Genomic DNA, 25,961 nt, shown 5'->3' with positions numbered 1-25,961 from the left:
ACTGACGAAGGGTCCCGATCTGAAATGTCGCCTATCAATGCACTCCAGTAGATGCTGCCTTGACCAGCACTTTGTGTCTAATTTTGTCAACCAGCATTTGCAGTTCCTTGTGTCAACAAATTGCATTAACTCCAACTGAAAAATGTCCCAAAGAGCTCGTGAACAGCAAGCGGTGCCAAGAAAGAAATGACTGGACGAATGGTTTGGAAGGAAAGATTGGATTAAAAGAGGATCATAACTGGAGTGAAAGATCATTGAAGATACAGAAAGTCCACACTGACCATTGCTCACCATCCACACTATTCTATGTTCACCATTTTCTCATCCATTCATCCACACTCTCGGGGCACTTTACAGTGGCCATTTAACCTACAAACCTGTAATTCTTTGGGATGTTGGTGGAGACCGGAGCACCCGGAGGAAGCCCACACGGTCACAGAGAGAACATGCAAACTCCACGCAGACAGAACCGGAAGTCAGGGATCAAACGTAGGTGATGTTGTGAGGCAGCAGCTCTACCAGTTGCATCATTGCTTCCAGAGAGATTTCCAACCCCTGGATTTCCATTGATGGACCAAGTGAAGACATAAGATGGCACAATAGGCTAAGTGTTCGGCTGGCAACCGGAAGGTAGCTGGTTCGAATCCCGCTTGGAGTGCATACTGTTGTTGTGTCCTTGGGCAAGACACTTCGCCCACCTTTGCCTGTGTGTGTCCTTGGGCAAGACACTTCACCCACCTTTGCCTGTCTGTATGGAAGTAATTGTGTGAAGCACTTTGGGGTCAATGCAAGTTGACTAAAAATGTGCTATATAAATAAAGACATTATAAAACCAGGAATTTGGTTCAGGATATTTTATGTTACTCGTTTGTTCAGCATCTGGCCATCCCTGACAACCAAACATGTAACAGAAATAGCTTTAAGGAAGCTGTCCTGTAAATAAACCTCTACATATGCTGTGTCTCAACGCACTCATGGAGCCTTTACATACCTAGGAATTGTGAAGGAGTTTACAGCATTGGTTAAAAGTTACAATTCTTTGAGCATAACTGCATTATCTCGTTGCTTAAGCAGTGTGGGGCAACTTTCCCAGTTGTGGCATGTTCAGAATGTTAGTCAGTGGGGATATGGGCAGAAGGCAGGAACGGGGTACTGATTATGGATGATCAACCATGATCACATTGGATGGCGGTGCTGGATCGAAGGGCCGAGTGGCCCACTCCTGCACCTGTTTTCTATGTATCTATGTCATGCAACCCCTGAGACACTGGCTGATGTAAGACCACAGTTAGCAAAATAAAACTGCGGGAAGAAATGTGCTATCTTACCAAAATTCACAGACAATTTGAAAGAGTACGATTGGTGGTTCATTTGCAACTAAGAGGAAGTAGCAACAGGAAACATTTCAAGGTTGCTTCATATTAAACGTCAAATTAATATCCAGCGAAGATTTTCAAGCTGTTTATACCAACAGGTTCTCACAAAAGCCGCTGTGGTCCTGCATCCTCTGCGTGATAAAGCACAGTGGAAAGTGAGTATAAATCTCTGCATGCCTCCCTCTCATAATTAGACATCCCTTACTTAATCACTTCTTGGAATGTGAACGGCCTGGAGATTTTGGCAATAGAAGCACTTGTTAAAATCCAACAGTATAACAGAGTTATGGGCACCTCGATACTTCTGTAAAATAAAAAGTAAACTCTGTATATGTAAGGTAGGTGTATTTTTCTGGGCGGCACAGTGGCCTCACAGCGTCAAGAGACCTCAGTATGGTCTGTGTGGACTTTGCACGTTGTCCCTGTGACCGCATGGGTTTCCTCCGGGTGCTTCAGTTTCCCCCCCACATCCCAAAGAAAGGCGGGTTGGTAAGTTAATTGGTCGCTGTGAATTGCCCCCTGGTGTGTAGTGAGTGGTGGAATCGATGACAATATAGAAAAAATAAAGTTGGTTTTGATTAATGTAGAATAAATGTGTGGTTGATGGTAAATGGCGGCGGCGCGGGCACACCGCGACACCCTGTGTCTCCCTAGAATGGGAAAAATAGCGACAAATGCATTTCGTTGTCTCTGTACTGTACACTGACAATGACAATTAAAATTGAATCTGAATCTGAATCTGAATCTGAAATGTGGATTTGGTGGGCAAAGGCTTGTTTCAGTGCTATGACAATATTTCTGTGTGTTGGAGTATCTACTTTTGGGTTCAGAGCAAGCATACCAATTGACTGATTTTACTTTAGACTTTAGATATACAACATGGAATCGGGCCCTTCAGCTCGCCTAATCAGTGCCGACCTTCTATCTCCCCATACACTTGCACTATTCTACACACTAGGGATAATTTACAATTTTACCAAAGTCAATTAACCTACAAATCTGTACGTCTTTGGGATTTGGGAGCACCCAGAGAAAACCCACTTAGTCACAGGGAGAACGTACAAACTTCTTACAGACATCGCCCATAGCCAGGATTGAACCCAGGTCTCTGGTGCTGTAAGGCAGCAACTGTATACCTGCCCCTGTGTGCCGCCCCTCACTGAAATCACTGGCACAAGTACCATGTTCAAGCCGTTTCTTTAAAGCTTATCCACAACGTGAACACTTCAAACCGAAACAGGGTTCACCCGTTTGACTAACTGCCAATTAGCTTTTAAGCTTCTATTAGTTCAATGGTTAACCCATCCACTGAAGATTTAACCTAGAGCAACACATTCTGGTGACTAGCATATTGGTGAGTACCATATTCTTTATATCACAAGCAAATTCCCAGTGCAATACTTTTAGAAAATGTACGAGAAAATGTACTCTTAAAATCCTGAGATTAAATAGAAATTTTATATGCAAAGAAGTACTTCCCTGCATGTTTACTTTCATTTTATTTTTCTCCAGAAATAATACTTATAAACTGAAATTTTCACTGAAATTAGTCAGAGTTTAATCTGAAACTTAACTCCTCAAAACCAGGAGTGAATGGGCCGTTACATATATGGTGAAGGCAGGAAATCTGCAGCTAAACCTTGTGGGTTTAACAATATTTTTGGACAGATGGAGAGAGGGTGAACTTTTCTTTAACATTTTAACTGCCAACTAAAATGTGTGAGGCATCAAAGATTGCAATTGATCAATTTTAATGACAGTTGCGATTGCTGGTGGGCACATAATACCGCAAGAGTTTGCCGTTTGAGTCGACAATAAATGATTCATTATTAAAAAGATACCAACCATTGGATTAGAGGACGTAGACTTTTATGTTAAGGGACGGGTACAAAATTCCTGGGAATGTTGATGTTATCAGTGAGTTGCTAAGAAACACCAACTTTTTAACGTAGAGACAGAAGGTTTTATTCTACACCAAACTGTTGTGCAATTGGGCAGACCTACTGCCTTTGTACAGATCGAAATCATGTTCTGACACTAAATGCCCCAAAGCCATCCGATCTCCTAGTTTGCAGACTTGAGATATATAAATGTTCAGAAATGATTGATATACTGAACTGCACATCCAATATTTCAGTCCGAGCCCTGCTTATCTACTGAATGCAACTTGTTTTGAGTGCAACTGGCAAAGCAGCACAAATTGCATTCAAAATTGCACCAGTTTTAAGATGTTCTGCATATTGTGTTATTCTTCACATTGTTAAACATGAATTAGTATGGTTTTTAAAAGGGTCATTGAAATAAATGTATTGTGTATTTAAGACTGATAACTTTGCATTAGATTAACACAGTGGAAAATTGTTCCGTACAATATATTAGTGTAGTTTAAATATAGTTCCAGACCAATTTAAAATCCATTTCACCACATGACTGAAAATGCCTTTAAAAAACGTTTACACAAATATGACTATTCTGGAGCATAATGCTCAGTTTCACAGTAAATTGAAAAGACATCACGTAGACACTCTCAAACACATTGGCTTCATTATTGGTATCCTTGTGCCCAAAATAACGCCTTTCTTATTTTGGAGTCTCCTTGAATATTTCAATTACAGATTTTGTGGAAGGGAATAACCAGTTTACAGGTATGGACAAATGTTGATGTGTGCAAAGAGATTGGGCAGGCTTAATGTGTGGTCAACATAGTTTTGGATGGAACTCTACTTTTTTTTTTGCGCAGGCTCCAGCCAATTCAGATATTTCACACCCAATTAGGAACAAACCCCTTTGTAAATTGTCTTTAGATCAGAGATCATGGTTGCTTAATGGCTGTTCGATTGAATTAAAATTAGAAGAGGGCTGGTCTAGCAAATGAGTTGCAGACATTCAAGAGCTATCAGATTCATGAATATCCATCAGGGAAGGAAATCTCAGATAGGCACAAAAACCTGGAGTAACTCAGTGGGTCAGACAGCTTCGCTGGAGAAAAGGAATAGGTGACACGTTTCAGGTTGAGAACCTTCGGGTCGAAACCAGAAACCAGTTCCTTCAACTACATAAACCAGCATCTGCAGTTCCTTCCTACACAGGAAAGGAAATCTGTTTTTACCTGGTCTGGCCAACGTCTAACTCCAACCTACTGCCACATGGTTAACTCTTAACTGCCCTCTGATATGACCCAGCAAGCTTCTTGTACAGTACAATAAGCTCTGAACTTGCCAGAGACCTTCACATCCCATAAAGGAATAAAACCTTCTGTGCCCACCCTGGCTGCCTGGTTGCTTTGTTTCCTGTAGACTGAACTTACCAGTCCCACAAGCTGCTGACTGATATTAAAAGTGGCAAGCATTTTAACAAAGATTTGGGTAAAGTCAACATCATCGCTCAGGTTTCCCTGTTCTCTTTTTTCCCCAGCACGCTACCATCAGGTTTCAATTAGCATTTAAAAAAAAACGTTTTCATGATCAAAGTCTCGAATTTCACTTCCTCACCTCAATAAGCATTAATCAAGTCACCATCAGTAGTGACTTTCCCTCCACTTGAAGATAAGCTGCTGTGCTTCTGGTGAAGAAGGTGTCAGGATGTTTGATTGAATTTTGTGACAGCGTCTGTCTGCAGAGAAGGCAATCACTTATTGTAATCGTGATAGAATGGTGATAACAACACAAGGGATATCGTCTACTAAATTTCATCAACTGAGGGAACACATAACATGACTGAGTTTATATTATGGCAAGAATTGTCATATGTATTCAATAGCAAGCTAATTTCACATCTCAGTTCCTAACTCCCCCAAACCTTTTCACCAACTATAAAGGTATGAGCCAGGAAAAGGACCAAATCATTTTCACTTGCCTGTGCGAATACAGCTCCCACAACTCACGATAGACGACTACACCTCTGAGACTACTGCAACAGTATCTTCCAAAGCCATGACTCTACCATCAAGAATTGTTCTAAAACTTGCAAAATCCCTCCAAGTTGCACAGTGCCCTGAGGATTATATCATTGTTCCAGGTCAAAATCTAGGAACTCCTTCTCCCAGCACCAGAAACATAGAAACATAGAAACATAAAAAATAGGTGCAGGAGTAGGCCATTCGGCCCTTCGAGCCTGCACCGCCATTCAATATGATCATGGCTGATCATCCAACTCAGTATCCTGTACCTGCCTTCTCTCCATACTCCCTGATCCCTTTAGCCACAAGGGCCACATCTAACTCCCTCTTAAATATAGCCAATGAACTGGCCTCAACTACCTTCTGCGGGAGAGAATTCCAGAGATTCACCACTCTGTGTGAAAAAAGTTTTCCTCATCTCGGTCCTAAAAGATTCCCCCCTTATCCTTAAACTGTGACCCCTTGTTCTGGACTTCCCCAACATCGGGAACAATCTTCCTGCATCTAGCCTGTCCAACCCCTTAAGAATTTTGTAAGTTTCTATAAGATCCCCCCTCAATCTTCTAAATTCTAGCGAGTACAAACCGAGTCTATCCAGTCTTTCTTCATATGAAAGTCCTGACATCCCAGGAATCAGTCTGGTGAACCTTCTCTGTACTCCCTCTATGGCAAGAATGTCTTTCCTCAGATTAGGAGACCAAAACTGTACGCAATACTCCATGTGTGGTCTCACCAAGACCCTGTACAACTGCAGTAGAACCTCCCTGCTCCTATACTCAAATCCTTTTGCTATGAATGCTAACATACCATTCGCCTTCTTCACTGCCTGCTGCACCTGCATGCCTACTTTAAATGACTGGTGTACCATGACACCCAGGTCTCGTTGCATCTCCCCCTTTCCTAATCGGCCACCATTCAGATAATAATCTACTTTCCTGTTTTTGCCACCAAAGTGGATAACCTCACATTTATCCACATTATACTGCATCTGCCATGCATTTGCCCACTCACCCAGCCTATCCAAGTCACCTTGCAGCCTCCTAGCATCCTCCTCACAGCTAACACTGCCCCCCAGCTTCGTGTCATCCGCAAACTTGGAGATGTTGCATTCAATTCCCTCGTCCAAATCATTAATATATATCGTAAATAGCTGGGGTCCCAGAACTGAGCCTTGCGGTACCCCACTAGTCACTGCCTGCCATTGTGAAAAGGACCCGTTTACTCCTACTCTTTGCTTCCTGTCTGCCAGCCAGTTCTCTATCCACATCAATACTGAACCCCCAATACCGTGTGCTTTAAGTTTGTATACTAATCTCTTATGTGGGACCTTGTCGAAAGCCTTCTGAAAGTCCAGATATGACACATCCACTGGCTCTCCCTTATCCACTCTACTAGTTACATCCTCGAAAAATTCTATAAGATTCGTCAGACATGATTTACCCTTCATAAATCCATGCTGACTTTGTCCAATGATTTCACCACTTTCCAAATGTGCTGCTAATCCATCTTTAATAACTGATTCTAGCAGTTTCCCCACTACCGACGTTAGACTAACTGGTCTGTAATTCCCCGTTTTCTCTCTCCCTCCCTTTACAAAAAGTGGTGTTACATTAGCTACCCTCCAATCCTCAGGAACTACTCCAGAATCTAAAGAGTTTTGAAAAATTATCACTAATGCATCCACTATTTCTGGGGCTACTTCCTTAAGTACTCTGGGATGCAGCCTATCTGGCCCTGGGGATTTATCGGCCTTTAATCCATTCAATTTACCTAACACCACTTCCCGGCTAACCTGGATTTCACTCAGTTCCTCCATCTCATTTGACCCCCGGTCCCCTGCTATTTCTGGCAGATTATTTATGTCTTCCTTAGTGAAGACAGAACCAAAGTAGTTATTCAATTGGTCTGCCATGTCCTTGTTCCCCATGATCAATTCACCCGTTTCTGACTGCAAGGGACCTACATTTGTTTTAACTAATCTTTTTCTCTTCACATATCTATAAAAGCTTTTGCAGTCAGTTTTTATGTTCCCTGCCAGTTTTCTTTCATAATCTATTTTCCCTTTCCTAATTAAGCCCTTTGTCCTCCTCTGCTGGTCTCTGAATTTCTCCCAGTCCTCTGGTAGGCTACTTTTTCTGGCTAATTTGTACGCTTCATCTTTTGTTTTGATACTATCCCTGATTTCCCTTGTTATCCACGGATGTACTACCTTCCCTGATTTATTTTTTTGCCAAACTGGGATGAACAATTGTTGTAGTTCATCCATGCAGTCTTTAAATGCCTTCCATTGCATATCCACCGTCAACCCATTAAGAATCAATCGCCAGTCTATCTTGGCCAATTCACGTCTCATACCCTCAAAGTTACCTTTCTTTAAGTTCAGGACACTTGTTTCTGAATTAACGATGTCACTCTCCATCCTAATGAAGAACTCAACCATATTATGGTCACTCTTGCCCAAGGGGCCACGCACAACAAGACTGCTAACTAACCCTTCTTCATTACTCAATACCCAGTCTAGAATAGCCTGCTCTCTCGTTGGTTCCTCTACATGTTGGTTTATGTTGAAGATCTGCAGGAGTTCGGGAATGGTGCTTACAACTATGAGTGTGTTCTCTTTGTTGCCCATTAACTTCAGTTTTACCAGTGCTCCTTGAAGCCATACTTGGTCAAATGCTCTCTTGATGTCAAAGGCAGACACTCACCTCAACTCTGGAGTTCAGCTGTTTAGTCACAGTGTTAAGGTCTGGAGCGGAGAGATCCTGGTGAAATCCAAACTGGGCATTGGTAGCAGATTACTGGTGGGTAAATGCTACTTGATAGCACCAATAACACCTTCCATCAACAAAACACAAAGAGCTGGAGGAACTCAACATATCAGGCAGAATCTATGAAGGCCATGGACAGATGATGTTTCAGGTTGGGACCCTCTTCCAACACCATCAATCACTTATAGACATTAGACAATAGGTGCAGGAGAAGGCCATTTGGCCCTTAGAACCAGCACCGCCATTCACTGTGATCATGGCTGATCATCCACATTCAGCACCCCGTTCCTGCCTTCTCCCCATATTCCTGCCTTCTCCCCTTCTCCCTGACTCCGCTATCTTTAAGTGCTATCTAACTCTCTATTGAAAGCATCCAGTGAATCGGCCCCCACTGCCTTCTGAGACAGAGAATTCCACAGATTCACAACTCTCTAGGTGAAAAAGTTTTTCCTCATCTACGTTCTAAATGGCCTTCTAAATATTCCTAAACTGTGGCCCCTGGTTCTGAACTCCCCCAACATTCGGAACATATTTCTTGCTTCTAGCGTGTCCAAACCCTTAATAATCTTATATGTTTCAATAAGATATCCTCTCATCCTTCTAAATTCCAGAGTATGCACTTTGCTGATGATTGTCAGTAGAACAATTGATGGGTAATTATCTGGATTGAATTTGCCTGGTTTTGTGCCGCTATAGAATCTTTGGTTTTGTGAACAGAACATAAATGAACACATTTCCACAGTGTCAGGGTGGACTGTGGGAGTTGAGATTGCTAATCCCCAAAGGAGCTGTATCGTTTGGTTCCAATGTTTCATGTGCATCACCATTCAGAATATTAAACCCAACATGCAAATGTGAAATGTGTAGGAAGGAACTGCTGATGCTGGTTTAAACAGAAGATAGACACAAAAAAGTGAGTTACTCCAGTTTTTTGTGCCTATGCAAAGGTAAAAGACGGGCTCATTCTCAGGGTGTTCAGTTATGTTTGGCAATGCAATCGTCAACTAATATTATTCACGTAGACCTCAAAACAAGGGGTTGTGACAACATTATCCAAAACAGTACCAGGAAGCCTCCAACGATTTAAGTTCACATGCCCCACTTATTGACGGAAAATGTTAAATTCAGGTAATTCAATAAACCTTTAGTTTCATTTAGAAATACAGCATAACAAACAGGCCCTTCAGCCCACTGGGGTGCACACCGACAATCATGTTATCTCACTTTGTCATCTATTGCCCATACACCAGGGGCAATTTTAAAGAGACCAATTAACCTACATACCTACACGTCTTTGAGATGTGGGAGGAAACACACCTGGTCACAGGGAGAATGTACAAACTCCACACGGGTAGCATCCGAGGTCAGGATGGAAGCCAGGTCTCAGGTGCTGTGAGGCATCAACACTGCCACTGCACCATCATCTGCATTCTCTGGTTTTGTTTTGGATAATGCTCCATCCAATCACAATTTTGGTTTTAAAAATTGTTAAAAAAAACCTTAGTGGTGGTGATCATAAAACCTCAATGTATTAGTGCCTTTCAAGGAGGGAAACCTGCCACCCTTACCTTTCCAGGCTCGTGTTGTGACTGAGACCCACTAATGAAGTTATACCTCAGGTTCCTCTTTAGTTTTGCGGCAATTAGAAACAAGTCATAACGTCTGGTAATGCCAGTAATAGCCAACATTCTGAGAATAATAATTAAAATTAACTGTCTATGGTCTTACACCCTCCAAGATATAATCTTGCAAACAACAGGCTTGATCTGCATGATTCTGTTTCCACTGTCTCAGAAAGTGCAACTGATTCCGATTAGATAGCTTCATATGAAGATTAACAGGAGGCGAAAGGCATTAAGATCAATGGCATTCAAAGGGTCAGGCATCAGGTCCATATGGCTTGCCTATTCAGATGCCTATTTAACTGCTGCTTAAATTTAGCGATTGTATCTTGATTCCACCACCTCCACTGGCATCACATTCCAGATTTCAACCACTCTTTGTGCAAAAAAACCTTTCACCTCACATTCTCTTTAAAACTTTCCCTCTCATCTTAAATTTCTGACCTCTTATTGTTGATACTACTGAATGGAAAAAGATTTTAACCATGTACCCTTTCAGTGTTTCTCATGTGACTTTATACACCTCTATTAAGCCACCCCTCAGCCTCCTTTGCTCCAGGGAATTTAAGGGCATCCATTGACTCCTCAAAACTAAAGTCCTCCTATCCAGGCACCATCCAATGCAGAAGATAGACACAAAATGCTTGAGTAATTCAGCAGGACAGACAGCGCTTTTGGAGTGAAGGAATGGGTGACATTTCAGGTCGAGACCTTTCTTCAGACTGAGTCAGGGAAGAGAGAATGTTAGAGATAGGGAAGGGTACAAAGAGCATGTAAGGTTTGAAAGGGACAGATCAAAGCAGATGACGAACAAGGAAATGTACAATGGTTCATTGTCAGCTGAGGGGAAGGTTGGTTGGTTCGTTCGCTCGTGTGTCAGACGACGTGTAGCTCGCTGTTGGCTTCTGTCGTCGTCCAACATGTTGACAGAATTGTCGTCCGACGCGTCACAGAGTGCATCGTGTCGTCGCTTCCAGGGATCGCCACGAGGAGGCTTCTGTCATGATCCCCAGCAGGTGACAACAAACAGCATGTAAACAGTAACATTAATCAGGAGGGCAGTGAAACTAGTAGGAGAACTAGGGAGGGGAAGGGACGGGGAGAGAGAGGGTTACTTGAAGTTAGAGAAATCAATATTCATACCACTGGGGTTGTAAGCCGTCCAAGCGAAATATAATGTGCTGTTCCTCAAATTTGTGTTTGGCCTCACTCTGACAGTGGAGGAGGCCCAGGACAGAAGGATCAGTGTGGGAATGGGAGGGGGAGTTAAAGTGTTTATCAACCAGGGGATCGCACAGGTCAAGGCAGACTGAGTGAAGGTGTTCAGCCAAATCATCGATCAGTCTGCGCTTGGTCTCGCCAATATAGAGGAGTCCATACAGCGGATACAGTAGATGAGGTTGGAGGAGGTGCAAGTCAAACTTCTGCCTCACCTGAAAGGATTGTTGGAGTCCTTGGATGGAGTTGAGGAAGGAGGTATAGGGACAGGTGTTGCATCTCCTGTAGTTGAAACATAGAAACATAGAAAATAGGTGCAGGAGTAGGCCATTCGGCCCTTCGAGCCAGCACCACCATTCAATACGATCATGATACATCCAAAATCAGTACCCTGTTCCTGCTTTTTCCCCATATCCCTTGATTCCGTTAGCCCCAAGAGCTAATTCTAACTCTCTTGAAAACACACAGTGAATTGGCCTCCACTGCCTCCCGTGGTAGAGAATTCCACAGATTCACAACTCTAGGTGAAAAGGTTTTTCCTCATCTCAGTCCTAAATTCTTAAACTGTGACCTCTTATTCTTAAACTGTAACGCCTGGTTCTAGACTCCCCCAACATCGGGAAAATTTTTCCTGCATCTAGCCTGTCCAATCCCTTAAGAATTTTACATGTTTCTATAAGATCCCCTCCCATCCTTGTAAACCCCAGTCAATACAAGCCCAGTCGACCCATTATTTCATCATGTTAGTCCAGCCATCCCGGGAATTAACCTGGTGAACCTACGCTGCACTCCCTCAATAGCAAGAATGTCCTTCCTCAAATTAGGAGACCAAAACTGTACACAGGTGCAGTCTCACCAGGGCCCTGTACGACTGCAGTATTTGGGTGATTTGGGTGGGAAGGACATCCTATGCTGTTTCTCCAGCACAATCACACACTTCCTGCAGTGCAGCAACCAAAACTGCACCCAATCAAACTGCCACCATCAAAGGGATCCATAAGGAGCACTGCCTCAAAAAGGCAGCCAGCATCATCAAGGACCCACACCACCCTGGCCTTGCTACCATGTCTGTCTGTCATTGGGGAGAAGGTATATGTCTGAAAACTGTGACATCCAGGTTCATTTACAGCTTCTTCCCAACAACCAATTTTTCTACAAATGCCCCACTCTCATCCACCCACTATCCTTCCCTCTGGCTCTACCAGTTAGCACCCCTCTACTCCATCAAAGGGTCACGAGCCAAAATGTGTTCTATTCATCCCCTTCCATAGATATTGCTTGACCCATTCAGTTCCTGTAGCAGTTTGTTTATTGCCCAAGGTATGAAATGTGTTTCCAATATCACATCACTCTCTTTGCATTTCTGACTAGGACCAATGTCCCCTACATCATTCAATTTAAAGTGCATTCTGAAGTGTACAGGAATAACGACTTCGAAAACCCTTCCAAATCACATATTTCATTTCATGCACAACTGCATGCTATACGTTTAACAAATCGCTCAGGATTTTGAAAGAAATTTTCAGTCTAAGCTGTAGCTGAATAAACCTTTTGCATTTTACCTTTCAATGCCTCTTTAAATAATGTTGACAAACAATTGAGCAAATGGGGAAAGAGCGCAGACGCACTTTGCAAGGTTGTGTGCTCCATGTTGTCGAGCTGCTGAATCAAATCTCAGTCGTCTACTCTCAGAAAATCTATGGTCCAAACTTGATGTATGTGGAAAATGTAAGCAGCAAATAATATCTAAAGAAACAATACATTTAAATGTGGTATAATCAAACAGATATTCAGGAGATTCCCAGATTGCAATTGACCTGATTTACCCCCACTTTATGCATATCCTCCCGCAAGCTGGTAATCATAACTTATCATGGTATACATTAATGACTGGATGCAATATATATTCTATTTGTTTAATTATGGGTATCAATAGGGTGATTATTCACTGCAATGAAAGAATAATGGCAAATATGTGCAGAGCGATTCAATATGGGTAGCTATAGAAAATGGAAATTTCTGATTTTTAGAGAAACTGGCTATTGACGTGCAGAGGAACAGAACCCTTACATAACCCAGGGTCTACCTGAATAGTCAAATACTCAAGTAGTGAAGTAAAATACTGTTGAATTAATTATTTTCGGAAAATATTTTGAATCGTTGCAAAGATAAATTGTAACTCAGTGAAAAGATGTAGCATATAGATGTGTTTTGGTGTGAAAGTGTGTGCATGTACATGCGGGGGAGAAAGATCTCATTCCTGATTATATTGGGGCAGAAAGAGAGCTATTTGATAATAATTGTATAAAGCAGACAGTGGCAGAGCTAGTTGCTGGATATTCTTCGGTTCTCAGTGTGTTTCGATAATTAGCTCCTTTCAAGTTGGTGACAGGAGTTTTTGTTTTGACCTAGTTGTCAGCCATTCGAAATTCTTCAAAGATTTCCTGTGACAGACAAAGATCTGCACACAGCCTCCTATTTCAGTGTTTTATTTCTCTCAGTGCCTTTCAAGAGCCACTTGCTCTGACTCCTAGAGCAAACTGTGTGTTGTTTGGAATCTATGTAGCATAGAATTATCCAGACTTGTTTCTCTTCTCTCCCCTTCAAACCATCCTCCCTGTGACAGTTCACTTTCAGGTTGAACCCTGTAATTTGCATAATATTAATATAACTTCAATGAGTCAAGCTCTATTTTGAAAACCAAACCTATATTTGGCAGTAAATAGCATGCATTTTAGCAATAACCCAATAAATAGGTCCCACTTCTTACCCAGAGTGGTTACATTTCCATTTGAATTGGCTGCATGGGTCTCATCACAGAGTCATTACTCTGTTTAGTAAGAGGTTATGGGGAGAAGGCAGGTAAATGGTGTTGAGAAGGAAAGATAGATCAGCCATGACTGCATGGCGGAGTAGACTTGATAGCCCCTATAGCCTAATTCTGCTCCTATAACTTAAGAAATTATAAACTTAAAATGGCAGACGGGTATCGTTGTGGTCTTTGTCATCTGTTGCATAACCACGGCCCAGATGCCACTTTTAGTTTAGTTTAGAGATACAGCGCAGAAACAGGCCCTTCGGCCCACCGAGATCTCCCACATTAACACAAGCCTACACACACTAGGAATAATTTACACTTGTACCAAGTATACAAACCCAAGTCAATTATCCTAAAGACATGTACGTCTTTGGGGTGTGGGAGAAAACCAAAGATCTCGGTGAAAGCCCATGTGATCACAGGGAGAATGTACAAACTCCCTACTGACAGCACCTGTAGTCAGGATCGAACCCGGGTCTCTGGCGCTGCAAGCGCTGTAAGGCAGCAACTCTACCGCTGCACCACCCAAGGCTTCTTCCAGGCAGACTAGTGTTAATATAAAGGAGAGATTAATATCTTTCCTTTATGTTCAGTTTTCATCATTAATGAGGTATATGCTCAGTTTTCTCCAGCAATTAGGTATATGCTGCCCATCCCTGGCTGTCCTCCTTTTGTTGAGGAGTCATGAATGGGATTGAATATTTGTGCCATTAATTGCGAGCATCCGCACTTCTGATGAAGTACCTTGTACCGAGGACATTGCCCTGAGGAACTCCTGCTGAGCTGTCCTGAAACTAGGTTGTAGAAGCAAAGAACTGCAGATATATCTGAAGCTATATCATTGACCTTCAATGACCACAGCCACCTTACTTTGTGCATGATATAACTCCTGCCATTGGGGTGGTTTCCCTTTGGTGTCCAGTTTTACCAGGGTTCTTTGATGCTATGCCTCATACTCATCTCTGCAATCCAGTTCTTTGGTGTATGATGAGGTCTGGAGGTGGGTGATCCTGGTGAAACCCAGACTGGGTGAGCAGATTTCTAGTTTTAGTTTAGAGATACAGCGTGGAAACAGGCCCTTTGTCCCACCGAGTCTGCACCGACCATCAATCTCCATCCACTAGCATGTTCCAACACACTAGGGACAATTTACAATTTTTACCGAAGCCAAATAACCTACGTTATTTAACCTGTACATCTTTGGAGTGTGGGAGGAAACCAGAGTTCACGGAGAATACCTGCGGGATAACTTAAAACTCTGCACAGAAAGCACCCATAATCAGGATCGAACCCGGGTCTCTGGCGTTGTAAGGAAGCAACTGTACCACTGTGCTGCCCCCAGGTTATCGTTGAATAAATGCTTGATGCACTGTTAACACCATCTCCCATCACATTGTTGATGATGACTGGCTGGGTAGTACTTAGCTAGATTGGATTTATCTTCGATTTTGTGGACAGAACAACCTGGGGGAGATGCCAGTGTTACAACAGGAACAGACTGACGAGTGGCTCAGCCAGTTCCTGGAGCGCAGATCGCAGTACTACAGATGGGATGTTGTCTAGTCCCAGAGACTTTGCTGCATCCAACTCCTCTGCCACTCCTCCATCTTTTATGGAATAAATTGGATTATTTGGAGACTGGCTTCTGCATTGGAGGCTAAACATTCGGGTCAAGTAGATGAAGTTTGTTTCTTCGCGGGACTTGATTCAGAGACTGCACAAAACTTAGAAATTGCTCTAACCAATTAAATTGGCAACAGGCACCTAAATGAGCACTGAGGACATTCGAATTGTATAGATCACTGGGCAGAACAAAGGGTTTGAGTTGTTTAAAACTAAAGAGGCTACCATTATGGCATTTTACATTATTCTGGAGGGTATTATATACTTTTTAAAGATCTTAAAGTTATTTCTTTAGTTTAGTACAGCCTTGGTAACAGGCCCTTTGGTCCACCGCATCAGCGCCGACCATTGAATACCCGTCCGCTAGTTCTACATTCTATCACTTTCACATCCTACACACTGAGGGCGATTTACAAAAGCCAATTAACCTACAAACCTGCATGTCTTTGGGATGTGGGAGGAAACCGGAGCACCCGGAGAAATCCCAAATGGTCATAGAGAGAACGTACAAACTTCACACAGACAGCACCCGTAGTCAGGATTGAACCCTGGTCTCTGGCGCTGTGATGCAGCAGCTCTATCGCTGTGGCGCTGTGTCACGCTGTTCTAGCTCCATTCTATTGAGTAGATGATGTCCATGGAGATTAGAAGAATAAGAAAATGTTCTAATTGAAACCTGCAGGAGCTTGGCAGAATTCATACTGAAAGGTTACATATCCTAGAACTTGGGAGCAAAGTTTTAGGATAGAGACTTTGGGAAGGATTAGAGTGATATGGACCAAACGTGGGCAAATGGTATTATCTTCTCTGGGGCATCTTGGTCTGCGTGGCCGAGTTAGGCCGAAGGGCCTGTTTCCGTGCTACAGGACTCTATGATTCTATGACTTTCCCTCAAAGTTATTCTTGAGCAGCATACAGAATTTTACCAAAACATTTGATTTAGCAGAAACTGCATTTTGAAAACCATAATCAAGATTGTGCTAACGATCAGTTATTGTGGTTCATAGCAATGGTTTCCTGTTTACTTGCGTCTGAGGTTGGCATAGATGGCAAATCTTGCACTGTCTGGGCACAAAACCTTTGTAACAAATGAACCTTAGAATATCAGTTCTCAATGGAAAGATACCCAAGTAAGGGTAGACATTGGAACTTTCCCTGGATTCCTCCAGATTCAACATTCACACAGTTTTGAAACCTATCAAAAATCAGAACTCTTCACAAAGCACCCAGAGTGTCTTTTACATTGGGGTTTAGAACGATTAGACTGCGAGAGAAGATGTCCGTTATAATTCTGAAAACAAAAATTTTAAAATACATTTAAAAAAAATTTGGGTTCTGACTAGGAATCTTTGACCTGAAAGTGGCTTGTTCCTCTTCCCACAGGTTGCAGCCCGACCTGCTGAATGTTTCCAGCTTTTTCTGTTTTTATCTTTTCTAATTGTGGCAAGAAACAAGAAACATGATACATCGGGGGAGTGTGTGGCGAGGAGAGGAGTTAGAAGTGAATTTGTGCTTCGAAAAGTTACCATTGCAAGCCACAGGGCACACGAGGGGGCTGCACAGACTGCTCATCCTTTGTTCAAAACGTGATGGAGATTTTTGTTGACTTGATTTCATCAAACTGATGAATTGTTGGGTTAAAAAATTGTGGTGGTTTGTTGAGAGAGAAATTTGTGCTGGTTTGGTGAGGGAGAAATATAGGAAAAGACACAGTGCTGGAGCTACTTAGCAGATCAGACAATATCTCTGGAGAACATGGATAGGTGACGTTTTGTGTCGAGACCCTTCTTCAGACGGAAATATAAATATGTGCTGCAAGGGATTTTCTGCCCCTGTCATTAACTAACTTCCCTACCAGTACCTGTTGATCTGTAAGATTCTCTCATCCATCTTTCTTTAATCGGTTTGCAGTAACAGTGTTTGTGAAATATTAAGAATAGCCACTTAAAGAGGAACGTGTTGGCTTGTGAAATAAAAAGAACAAGTGCTGCAAATAATCTGCGGAACTGTGGAGAATGTTTCAGGTGGTGACGTTTCATCAGAATCGATCTCGCACACCATTTGCAGTGGCTTCTGCTTTTCAAAATGGATTTAATGTTTATCCGAAGATTGTGGTCATACTTTTAACTTTCTTGGCAAGGAAGGCTGCTGCAGTGGTACGGTGATGAGATGAGATCACAAGGTCTGTGGTCATTAGTTCAAACCCAACCCATCACTGTAGAATCTAAATGCTCAAGCAATATGTGGAGTTTGTACTTTCTGTGTGGAGTTTGCATGTTCTCCCTGTGACCGCGTGGGTTTCCACCGGAAACTCAATTTTCCTCCCACATCACAAAAACGTGTGGGATTGTAGGGTAATTGGCCTCTATAAATTGTCCCCAATTTGCAAGGAGTGCATGAGAAAGTGGAATAACATAGAACTAAGATTTTTCTCTTTGTTCTACCCTTTGTACTTCAGTTTGGTTTGATTGCATTACATTATCTGATTAAACCCTGCGGTCGTGTGCCTCGGGCATGTGACCCTGGGGAGGGGTTGTGTTGCGCGCGCTTTCTGGGCGATGCACCCTTCAGTCGCTCTGAACCACCGTTGTGGCTGGATCAGTTTATTGGCTGTGTTGAGATACTTCGTCAGTTTACTTGTTTTGTTGATAAACTCGTTTGACGAAATGACTCTCGTCTCATCCGCCAAAATAGCATGCAAACAAAATCTTTTCAATGTGCCATAGCAATAACAAACCTAAAGCTAGGTTTTGTGGTGGTTTGATGGACGCACGATGATTGTTTAATTGATCTGCCGTTTCCTTCCAGCTCGATGGCGACAGAAAGCCCCACCTTCTCCATATGGCCAGTGAACGTGACGGACATCGTGAGCCTGCAGCCGGTCTGTAACCTGACCAGCGGCCGGCTGGAGAAAGTATTCCTCCCGGCACTGTACTCGCTTGTCATCCTTGTCGGGGTGCCTGCCAACCTCCTGGCCCTCTGCATGTTCCTGCACCAATACCGGAAGCACGGGATCCTGGTTTACCTGATCAACTTGGCCATTGCCGACCTCATCAGCTGCCTGACCCTACCCTTCCGGGTCTCGCTGCTGCTCCTGGGCGACCAGTGGAGAGAGAGCTCTCCCACCTGTGCCCTCACCATGATCATCATCAACTCCAGCTTCTACTACACTGTGAGCTGCAGCACCATGTTCCTGGCCTTCATCAGCATCAGCCGCTACGCCATGATCGTGAAGCCCAACAACAGGCACCTCAACAAGTTCTACGACACCGGCTTCGCCCAGAGGGCCTGCACCATCACCTGGATCGTCACCATCATCCCCCTCCTCGCCCTGAACCTCAACTACTTCATGCAGGAAGTGAGGCTGGCGGCCGACTCCGTCTGCTACAACGTGCAGCTGCAGTACGGCAAGAGGGTGTCCGCCAACGCCTTTGTCACAGTGGCCATGATCTTCCTGGTCCTGCTGGTGGCGTTTGCCTTCTCCTACGCCTCGATCGGCGTGGAGCTGTGCACGGTGAGGAGGAAGAGCATTAGTCAGCACAACCGGGTAGTCCACATGCGGGCCCAGACGATCATCATCGGTGCCATGACCGGCTTCGTGGTCTGCCACCTGCCTTACCACGTGTACCAGATCGTGGCCGGCCTGCACCGGCTGCACGGCAGCAGCTGCCTCTGGCTGCTGCAGACCCACCACGTCAAGCTCATCACCCTCTGGCTGGTCTCGTTCAGCAGCTGCCTGGACCCCATCCTCTACTTCCTCCTCTCAAAGTCCTTTGTGAAGCGCGGGACAAAGAGAGAAAGGAGTACCTAGTGCGGGCACCCACTGGGAACCATGGTCTGCAGTCCTCTCCTGCTCACACTGACTTAACCAGCAGTGGACTGATGGCTTCATAACCATTATTGTTGATGGGGGCACAGCCCATGATGGGGCGGGGGCAACATTAATGTCACCACGCCACCAATCAAACCACCTCTTTGGACAAAACCAGGGGTTGAAGTTTACCGTAGCTAGAACAGTGACACTGCATCTGAAAAATAAGTCAGCTGGGGTGCGGACTATAGTAGGCAATTCTGTCGACTGTAAGATTGGGACCTCACTGGTTTGTTCCAGCATTCCGTAGGATCATAACTTTCTGTGCCTGACCTCCTTTTCCCAAATCCCTAAAATACAAACAATGTCAGATTTAAATGAACCCTTGTCCCAGCATTAACTTCAGCATTGAACTGACTTCATATATACTCACCCATTATGTGTATAGGTGGCTACATATTTGGTTTGACCCCCAAAAAATTGCTACTAAAGGTTTCTCAACACTTTTTTGTAGTATCAGATGCGCTTAATAACATATCAAAAGTCTACCATAGTCAGACCACTGGAAAGGTCTAATTTTCAAGATGGCGTCCAAGATGGATGCCAAATCCTTAAAATACCCATTATTCCTTCATTATTCATCATAGACAAATAATTTTGGTGCCTAACCCCATGTTTTGGGGGTCTAGGAATATGAATTTGAAGATTTTATTTTCCTGTCTTTTAATTCTAGGCCAATCCCAGTCTCTGTCTCACTCTCTCACTCTCTCTATCTACCCAGTCAGTTCTCCAGTACCTGAAAACTGGGGTCGTCACCATTTAACCTTTTAACTTCAACCTTGGTTCACGTATTCTCTCCCCAATCTCCTCGTCTCACAAATCGTCCAGACATCAGGAAAATAACACACCAGGATAAACCTGTAAGGCGCTGAGAGGATCACGAAGGGACCAAGGAGGCAAACGTACAAGAACATGGACAAGCCTCCAAAGTAATATTAACAGGTACATTACGGACCATAACATGGGAGAGTGTTTCTCGTTGTGGCATTTGTTGGTCACCCGCACGGAACATCATTTCTTTGCAACTTGCCCAATGCTACGGCTTTCCCTGGGCACTCACTCACATCCCAAAAGGCATGCGAGTCATTGGGTTACTTAGCTTCCGTAAATTACCCCCAGGGAAGAATCAGAGGGTGTTGATGGGCCTGCACTGGAGAACATAGAAGAGTACAGCACAGGAATGTCCATTCGGCCCACAATGTCCATGGCAAACGTGATGCCAAATCTCATCTGTCTGCACGGGATCCACATCCCTCGATACCCTTCCCAGTGAAGCCAAGCATCTTCTACAAAACCCTGTCCATCTGAATCACCATTTTCAGGGAACCATGCACGTGTACTCCCACAGATCGCTCAGTTCTGCAACACTCGACCAGGCTCCACCAAAGATGAATTGTTGCCAGGTGGAAGCTAGAGAATTCATGTTGGTAAATTAAACTAAAGATGGAGTTGACGTCGGAGATGCTACTTCAGTTTTAGTGATGTTCCCGCTAATTGGTGAACAAGGGAATTTCCGTAATTCATGGCTGAAATAATATGTTAAAAGCTCTTTCCTCATATAGAATAGCTGTGTGGACATTCTGCTCTAGCTTACTTAATCTTACTTTTAATAAATCTGTTTTGAAGATCAAAACTCAACTCACATGGTCTGGCGCAACTTCCTTTCTTCAAATGTTGGAAAACAATGAGGTGTTCTGTGATTCCAATGAACAAACTTACAGCAGCACAGTTTGCGTTGGTATCGGGGCATAGTTCTCTCATTAGATATTTGTTCAGTTTACCTTGCTGAGTTCTAGATCCCTTTGAGCATTTCATTCTCTGGATCAGGAAACCATTGACAGCACATAGAACATAGAACAGAACAATAGAGGAACAGGCCCTTTGGCCCACAATGTCAGTGCCAAACACATTGCCAATTTAGACTAACCCCATCTATTTGCACGTGACCTTTATTCCTTCATTCACTGCCTGTTCGTATGTCCAGTTATCTGCCTCCACCACCACCCCTGGCAGTGTGCTCCCAGCACTCACCACTCTGTGTATAAAGCTTGCCCTGCATATTTCCTTTAAACTTTGACCCTCTCACCTTGAAGCTATGCCCCGTAGTGTTTGATATTTCCACTTATTAACTATGTCTGTCGCCCTGACTACACCAATTTTATTTGCTACCTCCTCAAAATGCTCCATTTGATTTCTGAGATACAATGTCCTCTGCACAAAACCATGTGGACATCTAATCTGGGGTGTGTGTCCACGACTGGGGTGTGTGTACACGACTGGGGTATGTGTGTGTACACGACTGGGGTGTGTGCGTACACGACTGGGGTGTGTGTGTACACGACTGGGGTATGTGCACACGACTGGGGTATGTGCACATGACTGGGCTATGTGTGTGTACACAACTGGGGTGTGTGTGTGTGTGTGTGTGTACACGACTGGGCTATGTGTGTGTACACAACTGGGGTATGTGTGTACACGACTGGGGTATGTGTGTACACGACTGGGGTATGTGTACACGACTGGGGTGTGTGTACACGACTGGGGTATGTGTACCGCCTCACTCCCTGAAGACGATCACAATCTCCTTTGTCTTGATTATTAATAGTTGAAAGCCCAGCCCTGAATCCTATGATATCCATAGGTCACTGTTGCCAACCCAAAAATGACCCAATTATCCAGGCCCTCTATTTTCAGTTACTTGTTATCCACTCCTATACCCAATGTTGATATGTTACCCACAATAACAGGCAAGTTTATCTTGAGTGGTAAACCTATCGAATGGCTGTTGGTAATCCAGTCATACCACATCCACTACACTCACTCTGTCTGTGAGATCCACAACAAACTTTGCCTTCTTGCCAAACACGGTTTGCCTTTCATAAAACCTCTGCTTGCCCACCATACGCTTTTCTAAATGTCCTGCTGCAACCTCCTCAATAATGGACCCAGGCATTTTCCCGATATCAGGTGTTGGGCCCATTGGTTTAGGATGGAGTCTGTGTCTTAACTCTGGGGTTGGGTGAGACTGCTCCCTCCTGTGGTGAAAATATGCTCGCAATCGATTGTCATCTGAAAATATTTCATCTGTATGATTGGGCATTCTAATTTTTAAGTCTGGATTAAGTCAGTGGGATCTGAACACTACCAGCTGCACAGATTCAGATCACATTAGTTTACTGTCATGTACACTAGAGTACAGTAAAATTCCTTCCACCTTTATCCAGATTTACATTTCACTCCTCCTCCCCTCCTTATTTGACAACATTTTGTCTCCTTATCACCTCCAGCCTTTGTCACTTACTCCACCCATCTGCCCATCACCTACAAACACATAGCACTTGCCAAGCTTTGTCCTGCAACCACCTCTCTTTTCCAGCTTTCTCCCCCCTACTCCATCAATCCAAAGAAGGGTCTCAACACGAAATGTCGTCAGTCCATTTCCTTCCACAGATGCTGCCTGACCCGCTGAGTTCCTCCAGCATTGTGTTGTGATTGAAATTCCTTGTTCACATAAAGCTCATAAGAGTAAACAATATCCATGCAATATTAATAAATGCAACAACAAATACCACAAGTTTAAAACAGTAGGATGGTGCAAGGGTCAGAGTGCAATCTGAAGTAGTGGGGGGGAAAATGTAGAAGAACGAGTAACCAAATAAGGTAAAGTTAATAGTAAGAGAACACTGTGAAGGGGCTTCAGAGATTTCTGGAGATTTTACTCAGTAACGTGCTGTGATTGGGAAGCTGCTTCACTCCACATGTTCTACAGCTGATGTGAAACCCAAGTGAGCAAAAAAGTCAACCAAGCATCATCTTAACCAGGGTGACTGGAAAAAGCAAGGAAACTGACTCAGCAAGTGTTACAAAGCCAAATAGATGCAAGGTTACATCATGTGTTGGAAGAATAATAAGGTGGGGAGAAGTTTCAGGATTGAAAGATACAGCCTGGAAACAGACACTTCAACCCATTGAGTCCACACCAACCATAGATCACCACTTGTTCTAATGTTAACCCTCTTTCTCATCCACTACCTACACACTAAGGTAATTTACAGAGGTTAATTAACCTACAAACCTGCACACCTTTCAGATACTGGATGAAATAGGAACACCCAGAGGAATCCCACACGGTCAGAAGGATGACATGCAAACCCCACACAGGCAGCACTCGAAGACACTGAGGCAGCTGCGCCACTGTGCCAGGAAAATCTGGGATGAGAGCGAGAAAAAGGAAGAAGGGAAATTATTTTAACGATGCTTACATCTGCATAAGTGAAGTAATGAAATATCATTCATATAAAGTATAATTTTCAATTCTGGAGACAATTCCTGGCAGTGAACAGGAGATGTCTGGTGAGGTTTTACCAGGACTAGTTTGCACATTTTAGTTGCTAGTCTCTTCTCTGAACTCTATTCCAACAAATCTGTGAGAATTAGAGAGATAGGGTAACAATTGCCTGATTTCTATGTTAACATGGAAGTAGCGCTGTCCAATTGAACGCTCGCTGTAGTGTGAGCGCCAATTATAGTCAGAACTGTAGTGTTAAATTTCAGCAATTGCCTTGCAGGGATAGCGCCTGCAATACCTTATACTGCCACCAGATGAGGCTAGGTATCCAGCCGGCAGCGCCTGCTGCTTAAGAAGGAACTGCAGATGCTGGAAAATCGAAGGTACACAAAAATGCTGGAGAAACTCAGCGGGTGCAGCAGCATCTATGGAGCGAAGGAAATAGGCAACGTTTCGGGCTGAAACCCTTCTTCAGACTGATGGGGGGTGGCGGAGAGAAGAAAGGAAAAAGGAGGAGGAGCAGCCCGAGGGCTGAGGAAGGGGAGGAGACAGCAAGGGCTAACAAAATTGGGAGAATTCAATGTTCAAGCCCGCAGGATGCAGACTCCCCAAGCGGAATACGAGTTGCTGTTCCTCCAATTTCCGGTGTTGCTCGCTCTGGCCATGGAGGAGACCCAGGACAGAGAGGTCGGATGGGGAATGGGAGGGGGAGTTGAAGTGCTGAGCCACGGCATTTTTGTGTACCAGTGCCTGCTGCTGGGTCAATCAGCTGCTGTTGTTTTTAGAAAAATGCCCATTCATTTAGATGTGGTGCAATTTAATTTTAAGCTTTAACCCATAAATGGGAAGATCTTTTCCAAAAATCCCTGCGCATGCCTCATCCGTCAGCCTCCTGTTCTAGCCTTCTCAATATCTCATAATAGCTCAGGCTGTCGAGTCCTGGCAACCACCTCGCAAACCTCCTCTGCACTCTTTCCAGCTTAATGACTTCTTTCTTACAACAGGGTGACCAAAATCAAAGTCAATACCCTAATTGCAGCCTCACCAACGTCTTGTACAACTGCAACTTAACTTCCCAGCTTCTGAACTCGATTCCCTGACGGATGAAGACCCAATATGTCTTTGCCACCTTGTCTCCATGCAATGTCACTAAATGGGCTGAATGGCCTCCTTCTGCATTACATTAATTCCATGTGTTTGGGGCAGCATCAGGAAATGAGGGACTCTGTCAAGGAGATGATGAGACATTCTGTAAACGCGTGGGTTTACTCCGGGTGCTACATCCCAAAGACGTGCAGGTTTGTAGGTTAATTGTCCTCTGTAAATTGCCCCGAGTGTGTGGATGATGGATGAGGGAGTGGGGTAACCAGACGCCAGATTGGAGGGAATCAAGCACGGACTTCCAGGAAAGATGGTCATGGATTTGGAGAGGGAAGGGGTGGGAGGTGAGGCAGTGATGTGGAAGAGAGTTAGAGGTGGGGCAGCGATGCGGAAAGACTCAAGGACCAGGGTTTGAGGAGAACGAGATGATGTTGTTTTTGAAAGATGGGCGGTTGCATGGGGAGAGGACCCCAACATGGGTCTGGGGAGAAAACAGGGGCAGTCAGTAGACCAGGAGTTAAAGGAATGAAGAGGTTAGTCTCTTGGACAAGATAAGCACAGAGAAGGAATGGCACACTTCTGACATTACCCCTCTCTCCACAGATGCTGCCTGACCTCGGTTTCCAGCTTTTTCTGGTTTTATTTGATTTTCAGCCTCAGCAGAATTCTGCTTCAGGGTTTTCACTTTAGAGATGCCGTGTGGACACAGGCCCTTCACCTCCCCGAGTCTGCGCTGGCCAGCGATCACCCTGTACACCTGCACTATCCTACACACTAGGGACAATTTACAATTTTACCTAAACCAATTAACCTACAAACACATGCTGGAAGGAACTGCAGATGCTGGTTTATACCCAAGATAGACACAAAATGCTGGAGTAACTCAGTGGGTCAGGCAGCATCTCTGGAGAAAAGGAATAGGTGCCATTTTTGGTCAGAACTCTTCTGACTCACTTACAAATCCTGTAACGTCTTTGGAGTGTGGGAGGAAACTGGAGCATCCGGAGGAAACCTACGCAGTCACGGGGAGAACGTACAAACTGTGTACTGCCAGCACCTGTAGTCAGGATTGAATCCTGGTCACTGGCGGTGTAAGGCAGCAACTCTACCACTGTGCCATCCCTCTTAATTGCAAGTTTGAGTTATTTCCTACTTTCTTTATATACCAAAGGCCCTGTCTGATTCCAACCTCTAAAACCTTGCATGCGCCTCCTTTTCCTTTTTGATCAAATTTACAACCAGACATCCAAGGTCCCCTTACATTGCCATCCTTACGGAGAGGCGACGTTTCGGGTTGAGACCCTTCTTCAGACTGATGGATGATTCTGTCGTTCACAATGTTCAAGAGAGAAGACGTTTGCTTCAGCATCTTTCACTG

The 25,961-nt window shown here is 44.0% G+C and overlaps 1 protein-coding gene across 1 annotated transcript; it reads left to right on the top strand.

Moving 5' to 3' along the window:
- The first annotated feature begins 1,401 nt into the window (after positions 1-1,401).
- LOC116990884 (probable G-protein coupled receptor 34) lies at positions 1,402-20,836 on the top strand. The gene is made up of 2 exons (XM_033048990.1): positions 1,402-1,531; positions 18,132-20,836. The coding sequence occupies exon 2, from the start codon at positions 18,136-18,138 to the stop codon at positions 19,132-19,134; it is 999 nt and encodes a 332-aa protein (XP_032904881.1). The 5' UTR covers positions 1,402-1,531; positions 18,132-18,135; the 3' UTR covers positions 19,135-20,836.
- Positions 20,837-25,961: the final 5,125 nt, after the last annotated feature.

The sequence above is a fragment of the Amblyraja radiata genome, chromosome 32 (assembly GCF_010909765.2).
Source record: "Amblyraja radiata isolate CabotCenter1 chromosome 32, sAmbRad1.1.pri, whole genome shotgun sequence".
In the NCBI taxonomy this organism is placed as follows: domain Eukaryota; kingdom Metazoa; phylum Chordata; class Chondrichthyes; order Rajiformes; family Rajidae; genus Amblyraja; species Amblyraja radiata.
The sequence above is the reverse complement of the archived record's forward strand: the minus strand, read 5'-3'. Positions and strand labels throughout refer to the sequence as shown.